Source organism: Lepidothrix coronata, unplaced genomic scaffold (assembly GCF_001604755.1).
Source record: "Lepidothrix coronata isolate B3197 unplaced genomic scaffold, Lepidothrix_coronata-1.0 Scaffold40, whole genome shotgun sequence".
NCBI lineage: Eukaryota > Metazoa > Chordata > Aves > Passeriformes > Pipridae > Lepidothrix > Lepidothrix coronata.
In genome coordinates, this window is record NW_016690220.1 from 513,202 (window position 1) to 539,606 (window position 26,405).

General features: G+C 38.8%; 1 protein-coding gene across 1 annotated transcript in view; it reads right to left on the reverse strand.

Annotated features, from left to right (window-relative positions):
* The window catches only part of MBP (myelin basic protein), an 87,890-nt gene that overhangs the window by 42,731 nt on the left and 18,754 nt on the right, over positions 1–26,405 (reverse strand). The window contains exon 2 of the mRNA XM_017813226.1: positions 12,386–12,476. Within this exon, the coding sequence (XP_017668715.1) occupies positions 12,386–12,476 (91 nt within the window). The remainder of the gene's footprint in view (positions 1–12,385; positions 12,477–26,405) is intronic.

Below are 26,405 nucleotides of genomic sequence, written 5' to 3' on the forward strand. Positions count from 1 at the left end.
CCTTATTTTTGTGTAAAAATAATATCTTTAAAACAAATGCATTATTGTAACCTCAGCATTTTAAGGAGACTTGAAGTGTTCTAAAAACCTACACTTCAATGCAAATAAACTGCAATTTTCAGAAAGGTGAGACCTCATTAAAAGTTCTACAAAGAAGAAATGCTACAATATTTCACTCAGAATAAAGTGTCGCTATTTGGCTCTTTTTTTTTTCTTTTAACATTATAAATCAAAAAAATTACAACTTTCAAATGTTCCAAGGACATCCAAACCCCTTTTTATTCTCTAATTAAAATAACAAATAAAACACCCAAATAAAATTACCAGAAGGATCAAATATTTACATATGCCCTCAGTGAAAACAAATCTGCTAAATTAGAAGGTTTGTATTTTTATTTAAATCAGAATATTTGAATTATGAATCTGGCCTTTAAAAATACAAGTCTTCATGTTGCAGTATTGTGTCACAACTATGTCAACATGAACAGACTAATACAGGTGGAGGAGAAAATGCTCTAATTCAAAACAGTTCCCTGTGTCCAACTTGCTTATATTCAGCCTTTTCCCACAATTCATTTCTGATAAAGAACACGATTATGATACTCTGAAAAAACACAGGGTGTTTACTAGAAAAGTCAGATATTTGTATATATCAGTAGTGGTTGAGTGTCACAATGACTAGCCAAAGCAGTGTGTGATTTTGAGTAACAAGCTGATTTCAAAACATTGACTTCTGTGTTCTTTGGGGGACAGCTCCACACGTTGTTTTTTTTTTTTAAATTGGAATCTTGAAAATAATTTGCAAGAACATTTCAGACTCAGAAATCCAATAATAGGTACCTTAACTCTAGGTAGAACTAAAAAGGGTCCTTTTACACAAGAACTAAGATGGAACAGTAGAAAAGGCCTCATATTTTCACTGCAAAAGACATTTGTAATCAGCATGTATGTTAAACAAAAAAAAAAAGGGTGGCAAAAATATAACTCAGAAATTAGAAAGACACTTGTCACCCCTTATAATTATTTAGAATTGAAAAAAAAGAATTACAAGTCAGTACAGAAAGACTGTTGGGTTGAAGAGAGAAATCATTTCAATGTTTGCCATTATGGAGCAGTCACTAGCAGAGTTATATTGGTGCAGGTATGACATTGCAGCTGTAATTCTGTCCAGGGCAGAAATGGTATACAGAGAGGGTGCTAATGAAGCACACATCCACACAGAATAATTGTGCTGTTGTGGTTCTGCTACTGAGTTTACCCGAGCAGAACAGGTTTTATCATGAAACTGCAGTATATCTCTAAAACTAGAGCAATTTGATTCTTGCCCTACAGTTAAAGAGCAAAATACTGCTTGATACTAAAGGAGTCTGACTGGCAGAGAAAGTACCTACTCTCAGAAATGGGAATCAGCTGTAACAGTGCAGAGAAACCTTCTTATGGTCTTCCCATTATCTTTAAAGTTCAATAGGCTTAGTGAGCCAGGAGCTTCTGCAGTACGAATAGTGACTGAAAGAATGCTGGAATTGAGTCTGCATTTGGCTTATGGTACTTTAGTAACAGAGGAAAAAAAATCATATGCACCACGAAAATAATTAGAGCACCTGAAAAGGAAAAAATAAAAATCCAAGTGTGCGTGCATTTAAGTCTCAACTCCTCAGCTTCTCACTTTTAGAAAATTCCTTAATTAGGTTCAATCCCACTGATCACTCCAATCCACATCCTGAATACTAAATAGAGGCCAGATTTATTATTGCTGGCACATGGAAATAGAGGTCACACCTCTCTGCTGGAGCCCAGGGGGGATTTATCACAGAGGCAAAAGGCACAAACAGTTATTTTGCCCAGTTTTCTGATTCTCACTATAAGCCCAGATCCACCAAAATATCTAGGTCAAAATCTGGATAGCATTTCGAAGTGTTAAAGCATATTCCTAATCCTGCTGAAATCTAAAGTTCCTCTGTTTATTTTCATTTATCACTGTCCCTTTGTAGGCTGTGTAGGTCATGATGATGTTGGCCAGCCACTGATCCCTCACATCAAGGGCAGAGTAATTTGGTGGAAAAAGAAGAGGGAAGCTTTCATTTTTCAAGGGTCTTAACAGTTTGTGGTTTAGGGTTTTATTTCAGCATGGATCTTGAAACAAATTGGCTTTCAGATCTTCATATCAGAATTATGTATTTTGAAACAAAGTAGTAAAATTATTTCAAGAAATTCTGGAAAATAAATAAAAATATTAAACTTTCAGAATTTATATTTAATACTGACTAGGGCATTCAGACTGAAATAAGGCTCACTGTATAACTGATATCCCCACATCTATTACCTATTTTGTAGTAGATTTCCTGTGTTGACAAATGGAGAAGGAACATGATACTACAACAATAAAATCTGGAGATCAAACAAGAGGGTCTTGTGGTCATTTTAAGGATGGCCAGTTTACACACAAGATTAAACATGACACACAAAACAAAGGACAGCCTGAAGGTAAGTAAAAGGTAACAGAATAACACTAATGCCTACTCATGACATAGCCTTGCCTTACAAAAAATGAAATACTGGAAAATTTTAGACCTGATGAACAGGTGAAGCAGAAGCTGGCAAAAATGTATCATGTCTACAATTAATCCTGCACAAAAAAGTTTTGCAAAGAATTCAGTCCACTCATGGCAGTCAATGTCAAAACTGCAATTAAAACTTGGCCCATGTGTTCAAGAGTAAAATTATCTGCTTCTCCCATTTGGCTTTGGGTTGCAAGATGTCTGCAGACAGGAAAATGGAAATATCTCTCTGCTTGAAGCTACCTCAAGTCTGCTAGATGAGCTGAGGACTTCAAGTACCATAGACCTAAGTCAGCATCTTCCTTGATAGGAACCACGGCATGGCTCTGTTGAAACAAGCAGAGCTGCTGTGCTGAAAAACCAGGAGGTCCTGTCAAGGCAAATAGAGTCGTTACATCCTGATAAACATTCAGGGAAGCACATTTATTTCAAGGAAGTAAGAGTTTGTCAAATGTCAAGTATTTATTTTTGAAGCATCAATATTTTCATTTGGTTTCCAGTGAGTCCAGTGAAACAAAGTCTATTTATTGTAACATCACATGCTGTCTTAGTTAGGTATCCAAAACCTATCACTCTTGTTTCAAGAGCCCATTCAATCACTTTTCCACAAGCAAAGGTTAAAAGAAAATCCTATTACAAATCTTTCAGAACAGAAATAAGAACTCTTGTGATTTCCTTTTGTCTGTAGACAACTTCTATTGAAGTCACTTGAGATAAACAGATTTAAAGTTATTTTTGCACAGTCCATACATGTGTTTATTTAAACAACTGAGTTTAGTGTTTAAAATGCTGATTTCTACCGCAGTCATCCTGCAGCAGATTAATATGATGCACAGTAGAAATTTTAAGATGCTACAGCAAAAAGGACCAAAAAGAAAAAAAAAAAAAAAATCACAATAGATGACACCTACTAAAAATCACTCAGACTAATTTAAAGTTGCTGTTTTGATGGAGACACTTTAAAGCCAGTATACAAATAGTCCCTTCCAAATAAGTGGGAATATTAAAAGGCCTAGAGAAGGCCAAGCTTTTCATTGGCAACAGGGAAGAGAAGCATAGGGAAGGCTCTAGAGAGGGAGCCTGCTCTGAACAGCACTGAAAATAAAGAGCAGCATTATCATGGCTGTTCTCTGCTCCTCGCAAGGCTTGTGAGCGATTGCAGTCTTGTCGCCACCAGGATGTTTCTGTACAAGTACCAGTGTGTGCACACCAGTAAATACTAGTCCTTTTCACTTCTATTTTCCTCATCAAAAATAGATTATCTCAGATGTGAATTTCTGCTCTGTTCCTCCTTGTCAGCACTTAAAGGGACACTGTTATTCCCATAAAACTGAATTATTGCACAAGTGCTGCCAAGCTATGTATTTGAAGGAGTTAAGCCAAACCACAGTCAGCCTTCTTGAACAAATGCGTAACAGAAAGCCATGGTTTCAAGTATGGGTTGGATTTCCTGCCTGACATGGTACTGGAGCCCTGGAGTTTCACAGAGCTCCAGGGTACAGAGATGGGAGTGCCAAGGGGAAGCTGGCAGATGCCAAGTCCTGCAAATTTTCATTCGCTCATTCAAATGCTCTGCATTCCTTCTTGCTTTCACTCTCCATCACCATCAGATTCATTTTAAGTCTTGTGGGCACATTTGCAAATGCCATACATGAGGCTGAAGCACAATTTAGATTAAATCAGCAGAGAGAGAAAAATACTTTGTCAGGGTCACCACCAAAACAACTTGCGTGGGATGTTTATAACATGCTGTCATTCTCTACTTTCATAATCCTTCACAGGGGGGTTATTGCTGCTTGCCTCTTCCTTCCAGAGCCACACCCATCACACACCAGGCTTGATATTTTCACAAAAGAACTGCTGCTGGATGATAGGATGCAGCTACAATGGCTCTCTTGATGCTGTTCCATAATCTTCGGGCATCAACCCGAACATAAGAAAATCCACAGCTTTTTCCACACTCCAGTCCCCCCCTTTAAGTATTGGAAGGACAAGTTGATGCATTTTGGATTTTTAAGCTCAACTCACTATCTTTATAGTTTTGCCAAAGTCAATAGATCTAATTACAGTATTGCCAGTGAACAAGACTTAAATGGGGGCATGAGTGGGAAGTATCACTAAGAAATCCAAGCCAGAATTTCTTAGGCCTATCTGATCCTGACAAGGATTGGAATTTCACCTGATTGACAGCATGCTAGATGGGAAGCACCAACTTTGCACTGACCTACTGTATTTATGAGGGCAAGATATTTACATCTGTATCCCCTTTCTCCCCTAGTTTCTATCTTCTGCATTTAGATAAGAAAAAAATCTGGGTTTGGATATCTCTCTCTTGATCTGTGCTGTGGGCAGCCTAGTGTGGCCCGGACTGATAATCAGAGGTAATTATGGGGTCTAGACCATCGGCAAAGTGCCTCTTTTTAATCAGGGGAACTGACCACTAAAAGCCTGGGGAGAATCCATTGTTTTTATACAATTTTTGCAATATTCTGATTCAAATCAGGTATTATGGATTTTATGCAGGAATTATGTAATGAAATTCCATAGTTTGTATTATGCAAGAAGTCAAAGTAGATTACTTTCATATTATTTTTTTTAAGACACAAAAGCATTATCAATCTTAGATGGTGTTTTCATATTCTCCTAATATATGGTACAAAACCTCATTCTGGTTCCCTTTTAACCATTGTATTAAAAAGTGAGCCATGTCGTAATTCAACTTCAATGACAACATCTGTTTTCATCTCTTCCACGACGGAAGAGTGGTTGGCTCATGGAGGACTAATCTTCTTCTTGTTTCACTACCAGAACTGAGCGTTCATTCAGTCTCACAAAATTGGAAATGGGACAACAGCAACATTTCAGCTCCTTTCCCCAAAATAAAGATCTTTTAGAAGCACTTTTAATTCATTTACAGATAAAACCCTGCCTTAACCCTACTGGATGGTACATAAGGATCGGTGACAGAGAACACTAAGGGCTTCTGTGAAAACAGAATACTCCCTTGGGCTGCAGCGTGCTAACAGGATAAAGATGACAAAATACACTGGGAAAGCAGGAACTTGTTTTCCTGGCTAGCTAATTAGCCAAAGGCCTTGCATCACCACCCAGCAACAAGTGACATTAGACCACCCTTAGCAATCCTCACTTTTACAACTGGCTACAAAGTGTGTTCTGGATAACAATAGGATGGTAAATGCCTATTGTGCTTCCCCCCCATCTCTCACACGGACTCGCCCTTACTGAATAAACAAGGGGGGAAAAAAAATCACCAGATTCTGTACACTGTATAGCAAGCATTAAAATAATGAATAAGTTATTTAGTGTTATTGTGCTGATTAATGACAGTGAGAACAGTCCACCACTGCTAAAAATGCAACAGGCATCTCTGGCCCAGCTCCATGTCTGTGCTAATGATCCTAGCAAATCCAGTCCCTATGATAAAAGAAAAACTCAAACTTCTGTTATGCATATTGCTTGCATGTGGTACACAAAAGAAAAAAAGAAAAATCATACCAAATCAGAGTTGTTAAAGTGCCCTTAAGTGCTTATATACTAATTTTGCAGCAAACATCAGTGCCATGCTAAAAGTAACCTTAAAAGTTTAGATGCTACTGGAGAACACTACATTAATTATAATGGCATGTTAACTAGCTAGATATCCAAGAGCTACTGTTACTGTTTAAAGTACCAGATGGCTGCCAGAAAAAAAAATGTTTGAATGCTACTGTTAAATAAAGAAAATCCATTAAAATGAGCCATAATCAAACCAAGCACAGAATTAACACAGAAGTTGCAAATATCTATAACTCTAGAAAATGCTTCAAACCTTAAAGTAACAAAAAATCCCACCATCTGGCCAGCTGCGGCCTCTGAAATCCTACAGGTCTCTTTCCACATCATCAGTTCTCTAGTCTTCAGCCTTGCTTTTCCATATGTAAAATACATATAGTTTTTAAAACCCATTTTACAATACATAAGATACACAAGTTTCAGCTCCTTCCCTGAAAAAAAAAATAAATCTGTAGGTGGACACAAAAACCCCACACCAAAAAGAGAAAGCTGTGAGCTAACCCTGAGTTCCAACAACTGCACAAAAAAAAAAGGCATGTTTTTGTTTTTTTTTTAATTAAAAGGTAAATTCTCTCCATCACAGAAAGCTAATCTAGGTTTGCTGATGTAATTTTGATAAAGCAGTGGTCACTGGATGAAAGCAGACAGGTCAAGTCTTCCAAGATACTGGGGAAAGGAAAGAGATGGGAAAGGAAAGCGGAAATATGTGGACAGCTGGAAAACCAGAATTATTACTTAGCATATAATGAAAACCTATGGGACACTAAATTCCCCCATTTGCTTCTCAGGCAAGAGGAAATAACTGCACCATGGTAATAACACCTATTTTAGGACCATTTGCTGTCTCACCACATTGATTTTTTTGTGTAAGCTTGCCATTATTTTGCATTAAAGTCATAGCTTGTGTTCCATAATTGATTGTGTTTACAAAGAGCTTCCCAGTAAGGTCACTGAACTGTGATAACCCTCAGTTTTTAGCCAGCTCCTGACAAGACTGCATCACCTTCTGATAAAGGCATTGTGCCTTCCAGCTCCTCCCTTCACATTCTGCTCCCTCCCTTTTTTAAAGAAGAATCAAAAAGCAAAAATGGATACAGGAAAAGAGTGACATCCATAGAGATGTAACACACCGACATATATATTCCCACCTTGTAAGTATATTCTGTAAAACTAGAATACAAATTCTGTTATTTTTTAAGAGAAATTTTATAAACCATCCTTAAATCCTCAGCTGAACAAAAACCCCAAAAAAACTCCAACCCAAAACTGATATTAGTTACACAGCATCCAAAAATTCCTAGGTTTGGATGAAGTGGGAGCATGACTACATCTGTCAAACTGCTACAGATGGAAGTTTCACGGAGACAGAAGTTTTTTCAACCTGCATGGGTTTATACAACTACCTACAGGACATTCTGTGTAGTACACAGCAGCAGGCATCATCATAAGCAATGAATCAGGGTGAGTCAGGGTCGCTGTGGAACTGTGCTGAATGTACACTTTTTTGCTGCATCTCTTAGCTCTGCATACAAAAAGATACCTTAGGATGTACCCAGTACTGCAATTAGAAACAAGAGAATGGCAGATGGTGCTGGAAAAGCTCTATAATATGATCTTTTCTTTCAGGGGAAAAAAAATGTTAATTTTGCCTTTTTTTATTAATAAAATCCAACCCCCCCCACACACTAAACCCAAAGAACAACAGTAACAAAACCCCAACACCTCACAGTACAACTCCAGCCTCACAGCATGGATCCCTGGAAAGCACTAAGCCAGAAGAACCATGGTCATATCCAGATATAATTTTAGACCTGATCTACTAGATAGAAATGAAACTTTCCTGTTTAAGAAGATCAAGTCTTACTGTATCTTTCTGAGAAAGATGTTTTTTACAATGAGGGTGGTAAAACACTGGAACAGGTTGCCCACAGAGGCGGTGGATGCCCCATCCCTGAAAACATTCAAGGTGAGGTTGGACAGGGTTCTGAGAAACCTGATCTAGTTGAAGACATCTCTGCCCTCAGTGGGGGGTGGGACTAGATGACCTTCAAAGATTCCTTCCAACTCAAACTATTCTATGATTCTATCCTGAAAAGTTAGTATACTTTGACTTTCATTGCCATCAGAAAGGGGAATATGCTGTAACCATACTGCAGTTCCCCCATGGAGAAATTTTCCTTACTTGTAATTTTATGCTCAACCTTACAAAAAAACCAGTATGAAGTATAAATAAAAATCCACATTTATAATTTTCCAAGTTAATGCAATATGGGGTTGCACCAAAGAAATGAAGGTCCAATCCTCCCAGTGGTCAGAATGACTGGCAGTTTTCCCCCCTGCTTCTGCCTTACAATTGTAGAGTTGCAATGGATCTGATAAACTTCTGAAAATAATCTCTGGAAGTAAGGCTAGCAGTCACCTCCTGATCCACTTCCTTAAACGCATAGCACCATACCCAGCAATTTTCTTCTCTCCCTTGGACTGAGATATCATTCATGATCCTTTTCTGACTACATACTGGTTGCAACAGACACCATGTTGACTACGTGCAAGTTCAACAGAAGTTTGTAGCAAGCAAGACATTCTAGTTCTCCATCACAGATGCATATTCAGTATATATGAGACAACAGAACTCTGTTGGGTGCCACAAGAAAATCCTTTCAAAGGACAAACAAAACTAACTCTTGTCAATTCAGAATTTCATAGTTACAAATACCATCACTGTGATGTCTTTTCTCTCCCATACCCTTACCCTTCTGCTCCACTTCTCCACTCTATCCTCTTGTATAAAATGTACTTCACTTTTGAGAATTAGCTCTCTGAAACACAAGACACACCTGACTTGTTTGTTTGTTTCATAAAGCAGCTGGTACAATGTGGCTTCATCGTTGGTAAGATCATTTCATATACACCCAGTATAAAATTGATATTAAAGAGAAATGCTAAAAAAGCCCTCCAGAATGGTAAGTCCCAGATCCAACCCATATGGAGAAAAAGAACAAGAAAACTAAGACATTTACGTTCGCTCACAAGTGGTACTCCACAGTAGTGGATAAAACCTTGCTTGTATCTACAAAGAATGCTGTCAGGTCAAGGAGACGTGCAAGAGATCCCCATGCTTGGTTCTTTACTGCCATGACATTTTCAATCAATAATAATGTGTTTGCTTCCAAAACTGTACCCAACTGATAAGGACTGCAGAAACCACACTTACTCCAGAAGGAAGTATTTCCAAAAGAAATACTGCCGTATTCAAACAGCACAGTTTTGTCAGATACTTTTTGTATAACAGTCTTTAGAATTGCATCTATTCCATGATGTTCACAGCAGAGAAAGTTCCCTTATCCTGACAAGTCATATTGTCACCTGGTCCAAGGCAATACTAACCTTGGAGAGGCCGGGGACAAGTGGAAATCAAGAGATTTCTGTCTTCTTTGCTAAAGAACCCTTGACCTGGCAGTCCAGGCGCTCTGGTGGCTGCCAGGGTCTGGGAGCTGCTGCCACCGGGCGGCATCAGCGAAGAGGAACAGCCAGTGCTGTCGGCGGACCCGACTCCTCCCAGCGCCGGCTGCGCACCCACGCACCAAGACAGAAAAGGCAGGCAGCACTCAAGGGGTGCCGCCTCCACTTCTGAAGGGGGCTCAGTGGCTGCGTCAGGCAGGAACTGACTTCTCTGCTGCCTTTGCTAACCTTTCTGTAGGGGGTGGCATTGTCCAGAGAAAGCTGGGGAAAGAGATCTCTGTGAAAAATAAATAAGTAAGTCATAAGATAGCTATCTGTGTGGAAAGGGAAGGCTGTGCTGCACCGGCTCAAAGGGACTGGAGGCTATTAAAAATTCTTCAGAAAAGGGATTCTAGTCAAAGCTGAAGCTATAAATTAACCAACTACTGGTGCATACTTGATGCTTAGTATAATTATCATCACTGGGGAAAAAGGAAGAAAAAAGAAATGAGGAATAGCTCATAGACCAAGCCATAGGAAGAATAACTGAGCAGGGTCTGTAATCATTTAAGTCACAGGACCACAAATAACTCACCTAGGGAAAATTGTTTCAAGCTTATCCTCAGAACAAAGTATTTTAATAAATTTTCCAGAACTGCAGGGAAAGGCAGGCATATACAGCAGTGTCATTCTCAAGACACATGAAACTTGTATCGGCCAAAATATTCTCTCTGATTCTCACTACAGTGGTTTCATAAAAGAAAATTTCAGACTCCATTTGCACCATACTTGCTCTCTTTTCCCCCCATTTTGACCTAATCTTAAAAACAACAAACAAGCCAGACTTTCGTTTGCAAAATGGTAAAGGGGTTGATATACGATGCTATAGTCTGACTGGTTTTGGAGCTGGAAGGAAATTTTCCTCTTTGTTGTGAGTTATCAGAGGTTGATCATCAGCTTATCTTAGATAACCAGTTCAGTTCACAGACTTGGAACATGGAAAGTTTTAGCAATTTGTTAGTAAATCATTAGCTTTAAAGACCATGTAGTACACTGCATGTTGACCTTCTTCAATTAGTAGTGAGAGTATAGATCACTGCATGTTGATTTTAAGGCTATCAACAGTGAACTTCACGGTTCTTAATTCCCATCTTTAAGTTCACAGTCCCCACATGGACCACAGGCTAGACCAACTATTGGTTTAACTCACTGCTACGTGGGGCTAATGATCAGAATACAGAGAAGGTTTAAAAGCCTGAGATCTTGCTCGTAGAAGGAGGTAGATGGAGAACTCCTTGGTTTGCTGTCTCCATCCTTCTCATGGAAAGAAAACTAGAGATCTAAACTGAGAAAGACACAGCTTGAGATGCACATTACACCATACCGAGACACTATAACCAGTAATACTGGATCTACTGCAAATAACTGGTGGAAAAAATGGAGAGGAAATGAGGTAATAGCCTCAGCACTGACTTAATAAAGTTGAAAGCTATTTCTAAAGTCCATTTGTAGATTCATCAGACACTGGCACTATATGATCAGTGTTGGAAGTATTCATACCAGGAATTCAGGCTCATGTGCCAATCACACTATATTATCTCACTGAGAAAAGATGAGTTTGAACAAAAATAGTTTAAATGGTCACAAGCATTGTTTCCATATATAGATTAATTATCCATGTTCCATTCCTTTTGTACCTGGAAAGAAAAAAATTCCATACTGTATTCAAAAATATTTCACTCATCCAAAAGTTTTCATGCTAGACAGCCTTAGTAACACCTATATAACTTCTGCATACCTTGAGTTTCCACTCTAGAATATAACAGAGCTAAGTACTACACCAACTTTCTGCCTTGCCCTAACCTCTCAAGCATTAATGTTAGACTACTGCTTTTTATTGGAGTTCTATTAGTAAAAAATCAACATAAAGTTGGAATAATAAACCTTTCCTTATCAGAAGAAGGCTTTTCACCCAGAGGGTAGTTGAGCTCTGGATCAGACTCCCCCGGGGAAGTAGTCACAGCCTGTGTGAGGTTGAGAAGTGTTTGGACAATGCTCTCAGGCACATGGTGGGTTCTTGGGGTGTCCTGCGCAAGGTCAGGAGTTGGACTCGATGATTTGTCCCTTCCAATGCAGCCTATTCTACAAGTCTATGATTCCCTGGCTCTTTTCCAAATCTTAATACAGAAGAAAAGGTCAAATGCAGCTTTCAGATCAAATAATAAAACTACCGGCAAAACCTATATGGAGAGCAGGGAGGGGATTCACAGAAAAATATCAAGAGGAGATCATCTAAAATTTAGGCTTCCAAGTATTCTCAAAGGTCATCTGGTCTATCCTTCTAGCACAAGATGATTACATCAGTTTAGACAGTTACTTGTCTAACCTGTTTTTCAAGGCCTGCAATGATGAATTTCCACACTTTCCAGATGATGCACCCCAATGCTTTAGTATTCTTTTTAGGATTCCTTTTCATAATATTTGATCACATCTTCCTGCAATTTTAAGAATTCACTGTTATCCTGTACATTATGGATAGAGAAAAGTTTATTTTCCCTCTTACTGCATTAATCTTTAATTTTGTTGAACACTTAGATTCAATCTTTCTTCTCTCAGAGATGATTTGTTTTAGACCCTTAATCCCTCTTTGTTTTCTTCTTGGTCCTTTCCTCCATCTTTCCAGGTCTCTGTGGAACTGTATGGCCTGCACTCAAATGCTGTACACCAATATTAAATAGATCACTAAGACTTTGTGGGAATTGTCTTTGTACTAACATATCAAATAACATTTTCCACTTGTCCTAGTAACTCACCAAATACTTCATTATCCTCTGAAGACTGTTGTGTTAGTCTGGCTGGTTTTGGACTCTCTTTAGCTGATTCCTCCACCTTGGTTTCAGCACTCTGTAAAACAAACATTTATTGAGATTAGTTATTCTTTTATAGCTCTCAAACAGAAACACTCTTCAAACTTTTTAATTATACACATTACATTCTTAAAGAATTGTGAATTGTTAACACAGGTAGTTTTGGTATCTTTGCTATATATATATATGTGGTTTTGCAAAACATTGAGGGTAAATACTCTCAGAAAATCCAGGTTTTTTTGGTTTGGTTTTTTTCTTTTTTTTTGCATCTATTTTAATCTGACTAGACCACATAAGATGGAGGTCTAGAAAAGACATCTAAATAAGAGAGAGATCTTAAACCACAACAGTCTTATAAGTTTCCACCTTTCTTCCTCATATTTCATTTTATTTCTATTGACATCTTCCACTGTTGACTTAGTGAACCAAGAGATCAGAAGATAGTGCACAAATATTTCTCCTTAGAGAGCAAAGGTAAGTGAGCAGCCAGCTTCAAATCTTTAACCAACTCAGGTACTTAACTCTATTAAAGTATTTATCTATTTTTGAAGCAAATGTGCCAATTAGCTACCTGTTTTTAGACGGGGCTCAGAGATAAATCAACAGCTTTAGCACTTAAATTGCCAGAAGTTAAAGCATTTCATTCCCAAGATAGAAAAGGCTGAAGAAAACATAAGCTGTGAAACCTTGAGTTTTAAATATTTATACTGCTACTAAAGAAAAAATAACTCATCTTTTCAAAATGTTTTACTTTGGTACTCAAGAGAAATGTATATACGCAAGCCTACAGCCAGGCAGACAGTAAACTGCACAAGCAGTCAACTGCTGAATGATGGATATGGAGTGACTGATGCAATATTAAATATTACTGGAAACAGTTGACTAACAGTTGAGGAAGGAATAAAAAAGAAATGTAGTATGTCTATGCTTTTTAAAAGATGGATATGGCTCTACTCAAGTGCATACTCAGTCAGAAAGCTGTGTGATTTTGGAGAAATACAATTTTTAAATCCTGCAATATATTTGAAAATGCTGTTTTACAATCTGTTCATGACAATTACTATCTTGGGTCTCAGAAACACTCCCAAATTTCTCTTATTTTCCCTTATTAATAACCATTAGGAAGATATAAGAAGATTAAGTCTGTCAACCTCCCTGTAGAATACAGGAGTGCAAACTAAAGGCACATAAACTCAAGAGACTTTGAAGCAAGACAGCAAAAAAATTACAGATAGACCTAGCAAGCCTACTGGTGTCACACAGCAGCAGACAAGAATTAGGGAAAGCAGAGATGGAGAAACTGTGCTTCAGAGGACAACTGCAGGTCCTTCCTGGACCAGGAAGTTCCTGTAGGAGTGAAAGGATTCTGCACTCCCTCCAGGCAGGGACCTGAGCGTCCCGTGCAGAAAACCCATCAGCTATGAACCTCTCAGATCTGAGGAGGGAAGTCAATTTTAGCAGATGCTCACGTCACTTTGGCCTAACTAGTGTCCCTCGGGAAGATGGAGGAACCCAGTCAGAAATCAGTAGTGGCTGTACTGGGAGGCAACTTGTTTTGGGTAAACAACTCCATGATCAGCACAAATAACTTAAAGTCCTTTCCCCACAGATGTAATTTGTAAGTTGTGGAGCCACCCAGTGTGCAGTGTGTTAGGTGCCATCCACACACAGGAGGGACACAAGCCAAGGTCCACAGCATCTGTAATGGTTTACTGAATGACCTGCATTTAGAGGCCACTGATTCCATAAGCTGCATATTGCAGTTGGGTTCTCCCTCCTATTTTAGTTGCTCTACAGTGAGCAGCAAGTCAACTTCATCTTTGTTGTAGAGAGAGAAGGAGAACAACCTTCAACTCTGAAAAAAGCAGAAGAGGATATCTGCTACAGCAGGGTAAGCCAATCCCAAAGGAAAACAAAAATTAAAAATTGTGTCATCATGGATGAGGCAAAATTAATACATTTAGATGATCGAACCAAGTTCAGGGCTTTCCCAAATGAAGGGGATATCTGAACTCTTGATCAGAGCTAATGCTCTAGGCTTTGTAAAGGCAGTGCTTGTTAAATCCATCTTCAAGTGTATTTCATTATATTTCATGTATGGTAAAGCTGGTAGTGCAGGAGGAGAGGGGTTGCTATGCCTCATGCTCTTGTTCCTCTTGGGAAACAGCTGGAAGTCTGTAACCTGCTGTAAGGCATCAAGAGAAGTAGCAACAAAACACTATCCAGCAGAAACTCAGCTGTGATACTCAGCTGTGATACTCAGCTATGAAACGAGTTGTCACTCCAAGCTCTTAATGGAGAGATGTTTGCATCCCTCACTTTGAAAACATAGTTTTGGCAGTCATGGGGAAACTAGAAAGACTGAACCCTGAGACATTTTGGTTTGAGTTAAATCACTGGAAAAACTACATAGCAGATGTGCTGTCTGATCCCTGCATAAGTCACAGTGTTGATGTTGACAGATACCAGCTCCAAGACGATGACAGCAAAGTTGTATGATTTATCAGCCTAAAACAGTGCATGGTTGGATGTAATTCTGCCTGGCATGTCTCTTAACCAAAATGCAAACTTTAAAAAGATTTGTTTTGCTTTATTATTTGCACCAAAAAAATGACACATTTTTGCTGTCATATATATAATATTTATATTACCAAAACCAATACAAGGAAAATCACTGCAAAAGAACAATGAATGATCCAGATGCTCCAAACCAAGTTGTGCTGCAAAACAGCACTTGAAAAGTCAAGGCATGGTCAGTTGCTTGATTCTTTTTTCTAGTATCCTAAAAAAAAAGTATCTCCATTCTTTCAATTGGTGAACAGAAAAAGTGAAAACACATCACCTTACGCTGCCTGAGCTGTGCCAGGAGGGATTCTTTACCTACGGTTATAGTGTGCTTGTGGTTGGTTATAAAATAAAGGCCCTTTGTACATAACAGATTAAACATAATTCTATCTAGCTCTTTCAGGTTGAATACTCAATGCAGTTTCCATAGTGATAGGGAAAATAGGTTTATTTTACAGTATCAGTTCCCAAGAGAACAGATATATGATTTTAGCATGAAATAAACATTAAACTCAATGAGTTTAATAGGCTTAAACTCAAAAAAATTCTCTCACCCCAAAAAGCATCTCTTAACCTGTAGTTCAGATAAAGTGAGGAGGATGTGCCCCATTCTGCAGGTGTTCCACCATTGGAAGAGAAACCATAGGGCACCAAAATCACTACCAAAGCACAATTAAGTTGTATTTCTTATATGAATCGGGTCACTCATGTTCCAAAACACCATAAACACCTATGTAGCAAGCCAGCATTTACTGCATGATAACAGCTGGTCACAGACTGGAAATACTTCTATTATTTCATAAAGCATTTACAAAATAAGACATACATACACATATACATCAACTGTATATATGTGAATATGTACATGAACAGCTGCTCTTCATTCAGACCTGATAAAAATTAGAAACTGCATTATAATCTGCCTCAGTTTCACAAGACATTTTTGGCCCAGCTTCCTACTGTAGCTGTCCCCTGGTGCCTTTGACTCAGTTCACCTGTTTTCCATCCATGTGAACACCACAGGCTCCATATTACACAACATTTTAAAACTTTGATAGGTAAATATACAGATAACCAGGAGCTATCAAAATATTTGCAACAAATGAACAGCAATATAAAAAAAATGGTTTTGGCTATATATATATATACCCATTAGTGTAAGAAGTGAGGTTACTAGCATTTTGCTGTTATCAGTGTCTACTTAGATGATCTTTACCTAGGTGGGAAATGTTAAGAAGTGCTGAGTTACAATAAGCTATATTCTGCAGGTACTACGCCAGGTTAAAAAGTGTGGTGAAGCATATTACATTTACAGAAGCAGCTATGTCCTCAGGAAATGGAAAGTTGTACTATAGAGTATTCAAGCTCACTTTTTAACTAGTTTGCCATTTTTGCATACTAGTTAGGAAGGGCTTGTTTCTTTTCCTTTAACCACAAAGCTGTTACTCAATGACTTCAGTTTCTAAATGATAAAACCACATAGCAAAGTTAAAAATTCTCATCAGAAACCAAAAAATTATTCAAGAAGTGTTATATCTAAATGAGAATTAAAGAAATCCACTGTGAAGCAAAGATTCATATTTTCTGTGCTCTCAGTCCTGCCTTTTACAATCTACTCCTTTTTCTTACTATATACTTAGCTAGTATGTTTAGTTCCATCCCAATGGCACAAATGAAAACAGTTAAAATTTTCTTTATTTTCAGAAAAGTGCCACACATGGACATCAAGAATTCTAACTGCAGCAAGACAACACAGACCATGAGTGCACGAAGTGCTGCTTTGGCAGCATAGACATTTCTCCAGTTCCTTCTCTCATTCATTCCTATCCACAGCACATTGCCTTCCCTCCTCAATGCCTAGCAGCACTGGAGGCATGGTTAAACACTTGATTCCTCCCCATCTTACATTTATAAAACTAAGATAGACAACAGACACCACTTCAAAAGACAGACAAGAGTTTCTAATGGATAAAACCATACTTGATTGTCAATAAACCTTCATTTTGAAATAGGAGAAAAAGCAGAAATTGTTGCAGACAGTGTGTGTGTATGGCCAGACTTCGCAAGCGAAGATTTGGGAAAGGTCTTTACCCTTCGAGCCTGCGCAGTGGATTTTTTAGGTGAGACCCAGCGTGCGCTGAACTGAGCCCACCCTTTAATCCTGAGGTTCATCTGCCGGGGCCGAGCAAGCTTGGACAGTGGCAGTGAGGGCCCCAGGACGTAGGTTTGTTTAGAGTGACCTTCTCTTAGATGGATTGCCTCACAAGGCTGACGAGCTCCATCTGCCCGGGGGGCTGGGAATCGAACCCGGGTCACAGCAGTGAGAGGGCTGCACCCTAACCACTAGACCACGCAGACAGTAACAATCTGGATAATCCAAACTATATCCACAGCAGTAGATCATGCTGCTCCAGACTCAGCTGAAGAAGTCTGCAAAGCATTCCTGATTTTCTGCTTCTGCAATGATATTTACCTAAATTCTACCATGCAAGGCTACCTTTCATTCACAAAATGTATATATGCTGTTCAGGCTATAGTATACCTTCAGGACACTCTATGTATTGTTTCTTCTCAGAGCTAACTGATTTTCCACAGAGTTCCATGTGAAAAAAAAATAAGAAAAATCTTTAAAACAGGAATATGTGCTCCTTCAAAATTGTGACAGTAACAGGATTGAGAGACACATATCATTAAGACTGTCAAATGCACAGATGTGTCTCTAAATACCAAATACTGCTGCAATCAGCCAGACAGGATTTAAGTCAATCTTAACAACCATAATTTTCTTCATAATTTTTGTACTGTGAACCTCCAGACTAAGTATTAACAATGTTGATTTCATAAAAGCTGGAAGAATTCCTTGTTACTTTCTTATCAGAGACCTCAGTCTCAAAGGTTTTAGCTCCTGTTCAAAGAGAGGAATTTTTACATGTACAGCTTAACACAATCAAACAGATGAGATGCTGTGGACAACCCTCATTAGCAGCAAGAATTCATGGAATGGCAGTTGGCCCTCTTCAGGTGAGCAGAGATCACCTGGACCTGCATTAACAAGTACGTTCAACCATTAATTCTTCTTAAATGTGGAGATTTTCCAAACCCTTTCCATTAGTACACAAACTCATAGACATATTAGCAAGCACCAAGCTTCTTGCATAAAGCAGGAATGGTGAATTTTAACATTGTTATACTGGCTGATTCCTACTCCTCCAGCAAGACTACTGCCATCATTCAGAACAGGGTTATGCCAGACTGAAGCTGGGCTCATGTTATCTATACAGCTTCAAGCTCTTGAAAACATTCCAGGAACTCCTACATCAGTTCATTCTTCAGTCCCCATCAGCCAAGAAAAGGATTCAGATTTTTACCATTAATTTTCAGTTAAATAAAATAACTCTTTCAAGCATCATGCTAATCATCTTCAATTTTCTAGTATATCTCATATTTCACTTTTATTTTCATTTCTACAGATTCTTTATGTTCAGTTTCTAAATTGCAATACTCAAAATATCCTATACTTGATAGTTTCTACAAAATTCTATATGTAATTATTTTTACATTCCCATGCATGTGTCAAAATCTTATTTAAGATACGAGTGAAAAATAAAATGACAGGGTGATGTAAAGACAGAGGGCTAGAGTTTTCCAAGGAGTTTTCTGTTCCTCTCAGCTTCAACAGTACAATGCTACTGCTGCTGTTGATGCCAATGATGGAGAATTTCAAAAGAAGTTGCAAACAGAAGGATCCCATCACTAACCCCCAAGGCAGACAAAGGCCCTTTGAAAAATGTCTGAGATGCCTCAGACACATTATCCAGGTCTTTGAAGAAACTAAGTCAGTCTATTAGAAAACCTTAAGATACCAAGGGGTTGCGATAAAAACCACTGAATTCCAACTCAAAACTTTGCTACATTCCCCATAACCAGTTCCACGCTATTTTGCTGTGTGCTTCCCTTCACTTATGAAGGGTTTTTAAAAATTACTTCTGTTTGTGGAGAAGTTTCACAGATTTCACAGATTTCACAGAATATTCTGAGCCTTTAAATGTTCCTGACCACAATGGGGTTCTCATACTTTGAACTGAAGTCTCTTCAGCTCAGAATGTAACAGGTAAAGACAACTAATGAACCTACAGTATGCTACTAGTTAGCTTTACTAGTCCATACGGTATTTCCCTGTGCTGAGGAGGGAATTTCAAGCATGTAATAGGGAGAAAACTAGGGATTACATTACTGTGTCTATACTACTAACAGAAGTTTAATTGCATTTGGGAGCAAGTTGCTAAAATGACAGAGTTCATTTGGGAACAAAACTAAATAAAAGCAGGTCACACAACCCTGTGCAAGAATCAAGATTTTTGTAAGAATACTGTGAACAGAAAAAAAAAAACCTCAGGTACCCTATGCACAGGGGTAGAGGGAGAGGAAAAGCTGTGTTAGCAATCTGTTACTTCATGGGTACTCTAAGATACTGCCAGAATCAGAAATTCTCATAAAACAGCAAGGAATTTGCAAAACAAGTTAAAACAAGACACAAAAATATGCTCTGGGTCAATATATTCCATTTCAAGCAAATGTCTTCCACTCGGTGCACATTAACACATACACAGGAAACCTGGATGTGACTCATATAAAATTCAGACAAGTATGGACAGGGTTATGACTTGCTATTTCCTCTGCCAAACCTACAGAGCAACCGCCACTGCACCAGCTGTACAAGCAGTGCAGTGGCACATGTAATAGGAAACTGTGAAGATCAGTATAAGGACCTAAACCCACACTTGACAACACAGTGAGGTTTGACAGCTCTAGAACACTTGACCTGGCCCTACTATTATTAAAGCACATGTCCTACCTGCTTTGAACCCAGGCAGCGTTTCTATAGTGCCACTGCAAACAGCATCTGGCAGGCAAATTGATGGATGGAGCTCTCTTGACCTCATGAATCGAAGAGGAACCATAACAATGCTCAATGAACAAAATCAAAAATAAAAACTTTGGATATCAAGCACAAGAGCACATCTTTTTTACAAAAAGTCTTCAAGCACATTTCCAGAATGGTCTGAAAAGTGACAACTATCAATGACGATGCTTTCACAGTCCACTCATCACCTTTGTCTTATCCAGACTGACTACTTTCCTTTAAGTACTTGTTTTAGCTGCATGCTGAATAAGTGAAAATATTTCACTCTCTATTTTTTTCAAGGAAAGGATGTGGTTTAGGTCATAAATACACTGAGAGCTGAGGCTGCAGCATCAACTTTGTATCTCCTTAAAAGCTTCATAAAATCCATTGAACAACGGCAGTGTGTGACCCTAGCACACTAGTAATTTGCAAATGCCACCACCTGAGGTCTTTCTGAAGGGCTATAATAAAACAGTGTACAACAGCAATCAGGTTTTCTTCACAGCTAATGAAAGCGCTTCTATATTCCAGCATATTCATAAAATCTGAATTCATATAGATATCCGATATACCAGAAAAAGATAAAGAAGGTCATCTAAGCATCTGAATACTCAAATCTATTGTAAAAGCACAATAGAGATGGAAAATCTAGCAGCTAGTTAAAGAATGATGCACAATAGTTAAGAGGGAAAAACCCAAAGCCATTAAAAAAGTGCAAAATAACAATCCACCAGTCAGGAACAGAACATTACAAATGTTTGGGGGCAGGGGTAGTTTAGGCAAAAAATACCTTTCAACCTTGTACATTGAACTTCTTATATCACGGGCTTGAGTTTGGCAGTTTGCAATTAATAAAAAGCAAAATAATTGCTGCTGCCCAAATAATTAGAGATCCTCAGCCTTGAATCCTCCACAGGACTGACTGGCAGCAAACCTGTTGATTTGCCCCTTTTAACCACAGGAAGAGAGAAGAGATGCAAAAGTGATGGCAGTTGTCTATGGGGAGCTCAATGCAACGGCACAGCAGGGCACTCAGCAGCACTAAAAACACACCTCAAAGCAACACGGTGAGGATTCCTGCTGCTTCTACAAAGCAGCACTAATCAGCAGAGAAAGCAAAGGCACTGAGAGGTCTTCTAACACTTGCCTGCAGGCGACCTAGAAATATCTGGGCACAAAGGCGTACAGCTAGGAGACTTCATCATTCCAAACCATGATTCAGTGCAGAAGTTACCTGATGTCACGGTACTCAGAGAGGCTACAGCCCTTTCCCAGACTCCCACCAACGACTCGCTGTACAATGCTGCGTTGCTGTGTTTGCCTGATGCTTATGGATGTTTAAAAAAATAAAAAATAAAAAATTATGCCTGAAGCAATGTCCAAATCTGCTGCATCACACACATCTGCAGTGACCCAGGAACAAGAAAAGTGTCTTAAATCAGTACAAAAACCCCCCCACCAAAATAGTCAGTTAAATACTATTCATTTTCTTCCATCACCTAGAAGGTATTTTGAGTGAAATATATTACAAAATGAAACTATTACAGACCATCTCAGAAATATGCATTGTAGAAGTGTCAAGCCTAAGAACAGTACGAGACTATTAGAAATAAACCCTTCTGCCACATTATCAGCAATAAAACGTCTTTTCTGGGCCCCTAGCTGTGAAAATCTTCTGGCTTCTGTGGTACTCCAATTGACAGCAGACAGGTATTTTTGACAAAAACCCAACACAGTTGATATCCTGACTCTGAAGCTGGCATTACCATTGTTAAGAGAAAACAGATAAGGTTTCCCTCATCAACATAAATTGTTGACTCCACCAGCCTGCAGAAGCCAAGTGGAACACATGTGACTATGTGGGCTACAAAAAGCTGAAGCACAACTGTGCCAACTAAACGCGCACAGAAGGAACTCGGCACATAACACCAAAGATTAGCTTTGCCCAGTTCCCCAGCAGCAAACCAGATTGCAGGGAGGCTAGAATTTCACTTCTGGTAATTTATTCTTAATTCCATTATTCACAAGAACCAGTCCCCCACTGTGCAAAATAATTACACAGAATATATGCCTGGGTCATTTCCTCAATGCAGTTGAAGACTGGCTTTCTTGAATAATAAAAGTATCTTTTAGTGCTTGGTCTGTGTTAAGAGGCTACAAAAAGAAGCTAAAAACAGCAGACAACTTTAAAACACTTTCTTGCTGTTCTACTCACAGTGATTCATGAAACTAATTCAAATCCTTTTTGAGCTTAATGAGCAGGAAACACTCTGAAACAACTGCCACTGCACATCAAAAATGAACTTACAACTTCTTGAATTTAATTTTCACTTCCAAGACTATAGCTCATGGGGAAAGAAAGTTCAAAAGCTGCTATAGAGAAGCACTTTACATTCAAAATTACATCTCTTCAACTCCCTAAAACCTACCAAGACATTTTCAGCATTTAAAAAGCAAAATTTACATGTATTTGCCAAGAATTAAAAGAAGAATAAAATTTAACATCAAGCAGTTAATTTTAGAAGGGAACTTTTCCAATACACTGATGCTGCTTTAGGTCACTTGGAGGTCTGTAGCCTCATGAAGTGTATTTCTAGGCCAAAGCTAAGAAAAATTTTACACACAAATTGCCTGATAATAAAACATATTATATTTACCTGCAAGATTTTTGGGTTCAAAGGAAATTCTTACCACAGTGTCAGAATTTGAATGCATTTGTTTCTGCACTGTGATTAAAAAAAAAACAATAAAACTTAACAGATATTTCTTAAATCTTGTACAAAAAGGGGTTAGGTTTTTGGGGAGGTTGTGGGCTGTTGAGAAAAAGACACCTTTGCCTTTCAGAAGTGGCAAGGTATTTTAATCTTTAACTCCCTCTCTGGTCCCAAAATTGTCCCATCTCTGAGGCCTGCATGCTCCCTCTTCACCATCCCCACAAGCTGGGCTGCTCCCGTGACTTTTTCAGCCCTCAAGGAGCTGGACAAAGAGTGGAAGAGGAGCTAAAACGAATTGATCCTAGTAATGTGAGGTGACAGACAGAGACAACTGAACCAAACCAGCTCTCAGATCCAATCCACCACACAGGCCCTCCCTCACTCCAGTTGGTATGGGAAAACAAGGCTTGTTATGTAACACTTGGTTAAGGAGAAGCTGCCATGAACACACCAACAGTCATGCAAAACAAGGCCTTCATATGAATACACCTGTCTATCCATCCAAAACAGAAAATTACTTTCCCACTTCCCTGTTTGATTTAAATAGGCCAATATTAAATGCATGATCTTGAAAGAAAATGACAACTTAGTCTGTGCTCCTAAAATGAACATAGGTCCTCTGTGGAGTGTAAATATATGCACAAACACCACTTAGAAGAAAATATTTTCAAATGTCAAGTTTTACAGGGGCAAAGTAATTTGATTTACAAAATAATCAATGTGCCTGCCTTTTTCAAAATGTAAATAAAGTTTCTTTTCAGATAAAAGTTTTGAAATACAGTTGGCATGGAACCAAGGGCTTTTTGTTAGTTAAAGGAAACTGATAAAGACACAAAATAGTTTTTATAATTGTAAAACAGTGGTATGACATCTTTTAACTACCACTTGAGTAAATTTTAAAAAACATCAAGCATACAAAAAAAAATCTCTATTCACTTCTAAAGTGTATGGTTTTGTAGAAGACTTTTGAAATTGAAGCCTAAGTAATCAGCACAGAATGGTGATGAGGAAAGGGTAACTATCAAGATTTCCTGCAGTCAGTCTCATTTCTCTGTTGTATTTGATAAATAAATGCATCCAGCAAATACCATAGGTGATAAAAGCTCCATGCACTAAAGTACAGGCACAACAGAAGGACACTTCATTGCTTTTACTAGTTCTAGCTTAGTGCTACCTTCACTATCAATATGTGAAGAAAAGGAAAGACCTTTTTTGATCATGTTATCAAGGATCACTTTATCAATATACTACCATGTCAAAAACAATTCCTCACTATAACACTATAGAAAAAAATCACTACAAACTAATTTGTATCAAAACTTTGAGTCTAATGGAGACTCACTAGGCAAAAACAAGTACTTCCTTGATAGTTCATGAAACCAACCTCTGCCTTCAGCCCTATTATGTTGTTTCCAAGGTTACTCTTGTCCACATCACCCTTTGTTTGTAAAGCCAGTCCATCACTTCCTCACTTGTCTGTGGGTTGCTGTCTCTCTCCCTTGTTATTCTTAGTTTAAAGCTCTCCTGACCAGCCTGTTGGCAAAGATGCTTTTGTCTGACTTGGTCAGGTAGATTCAGTCTTTTCTGAGCAGTTCTTGCCCCTCATAGAGGGTCTCCATGGTTGTAAAAGCCAAATGCCTGTTGTCAAGATCAGCTGTGCAACCAGTTGTTGACCTCCAGGATTCCCTTCCTTCTTTTCAAGCCCTACACCCTCACTGGGAAGATCAAGGAGAAAAGCCTGGCTCCTGTGCCCTTGTTCCACAACACCATGGACCCAAATCTCTCTCCTAAAAGAGAAAGTACATGAGAAAGCACACACAGAAATGTAGTTGTACCTTATGTAATTTCCATACCTCACCAAAGACATTGCAAGACTCTTAGAAGTATTAGTCACCTTTGTAAGTCTTTTTTATAGATCGTTTTAAGAGTTAGGCCTTGCCCATTAACTCTCAGCAACTCCAATTCTCACTCAAGTCAATCAGCAGGAAGAAACAGAAAGTTAAATGCTAAATTTTGACATTAAAATTATCTGGCAGGAAGAACTACCTCTTCAGAAAGCCACAGTACTACCCAGGGCTTTGTTCACTTGATGTCCAACTATGGGCCCAAATCTGGCTGACCTTTCTTTCAGCAGGCCACTGTAAGTCTTCCAGGTATAAACCAACTAGTAGACAGTTGACCATGGTACATAGATAAAATTACTTACTAGAACACAGAGAAACATCCTAGAGACAAAGAATGAACACCAAAATGTATACAATACTTATCTGAATATTTTTAAGAAAGCAATTTCAGAGCACCTATTACAATCAATTTAAAATTTTGCCTGAGACACTTGAAGAGAAGGACAATGAGGATCCCTTTCTCACTTTTCCAGTTACCTTAACAACCACAAAATGCAAAATCTAAAGAGAAGACTAACTGATTTCAGAAATATTCTAGCTGTCAGTCATTTTCAAGAAACTGTCTAAACTGAACCAGAAAGAGTGTCATAAAACATACAATAAATAACACAAAACAATACACCTAATTAACACTAAAGCAATACAATGCAAGTTAGGAGATGTCAAAAAATCTAACCAAAAATAGTCTACTCCAACAACAAGGAAAAAATTCCCCAGCAAGGTCTCCAACACAAATGGAAACTGCTCCCATTTGCTGCTTGCTTTGACTTTTGTATCCATTATCAGGAGTGGAGGACTAGACCCTTATTAGCATCATAATTTCCCTTTTGCAACATTCATATGCGCTAAACAAGATCATGGCTCTTTATGATCATTTTCAGATATCAGGCAATTTGAAAATCATTAGCAAGTCAATTCTTCTTCAGACATCATACACACTCCAAGTCTTCAGCAAGCACCCAGTCAGTACCCACACAGATCACTCATAGTGCAAGAACACTGATAAAACAGGAAAACTAATATTACATAAAAAATCTGTATTTTCTTCTTTGACAGCTTCTTCAGAAGCGAACAATATGACACTGCTAATGGTGAGAATTGCATTAAAGCCTGTTCATTTTTTTACAAAGGTGAATACCTTCAAAGCAAAATTTCTCAGTCACCTCTGCATATATGGCATTATGTCAATGGTTTGTGTAAAAACAGATACCTCCTCCCATGATTTTGCTCCTTATTCCATTAGTTTGTTTTCTGCATTGGATTTGCATGGCCAGGTTTTGGTAACGGGGGGGCTACAGGGGTGGCTTCTTTGAGAAGCTGTTAGAACCTTCCCTTATGTCCGATGGAACCAATGTCCAATGGACCAAATAGGTCCAAGATGGATCTGCCTCTCATGAAGGCCAAGCCCATCAGCTATACTGACAGTGCCTCTGGGATAATGTAGTCAATAAGGGAGGCAAAACAAACCTGCAGCAGTAGGGAGAAATTAAATATGTCAGAAAAACAACTCAGCAGACACCAAGAAAAAGGAGATGCTCCAGGCGCCAGAGCAGAGATTCCCTTGCAGCCCGTGGTGAAGGCCATGGTGAGGCAGCTGTCCCCCTGCAGCCCATGGAGAACCTCATGCCAGAGCAGGTGGATGCCTGAAGGAGGCTGTGACCCCATGGGAAGCCCATGCTGGAGCAAGCTCTTGGCAGGACCTATGGCCCACAGAGAGATGAGCTCAGGCTGGAGCAGTTTTGCTGGCAGGACTTGTGGCCTCTTGGGGGTCCCATGCTGAAGGAGACTGTTCCTGAAGGACTGCACCCTGTGGAAATTGCCCCATGTTTGGAGCAGTGTGTGAAGAACTGCAGTCCGTGGGAAGGACTCAGGTTGGA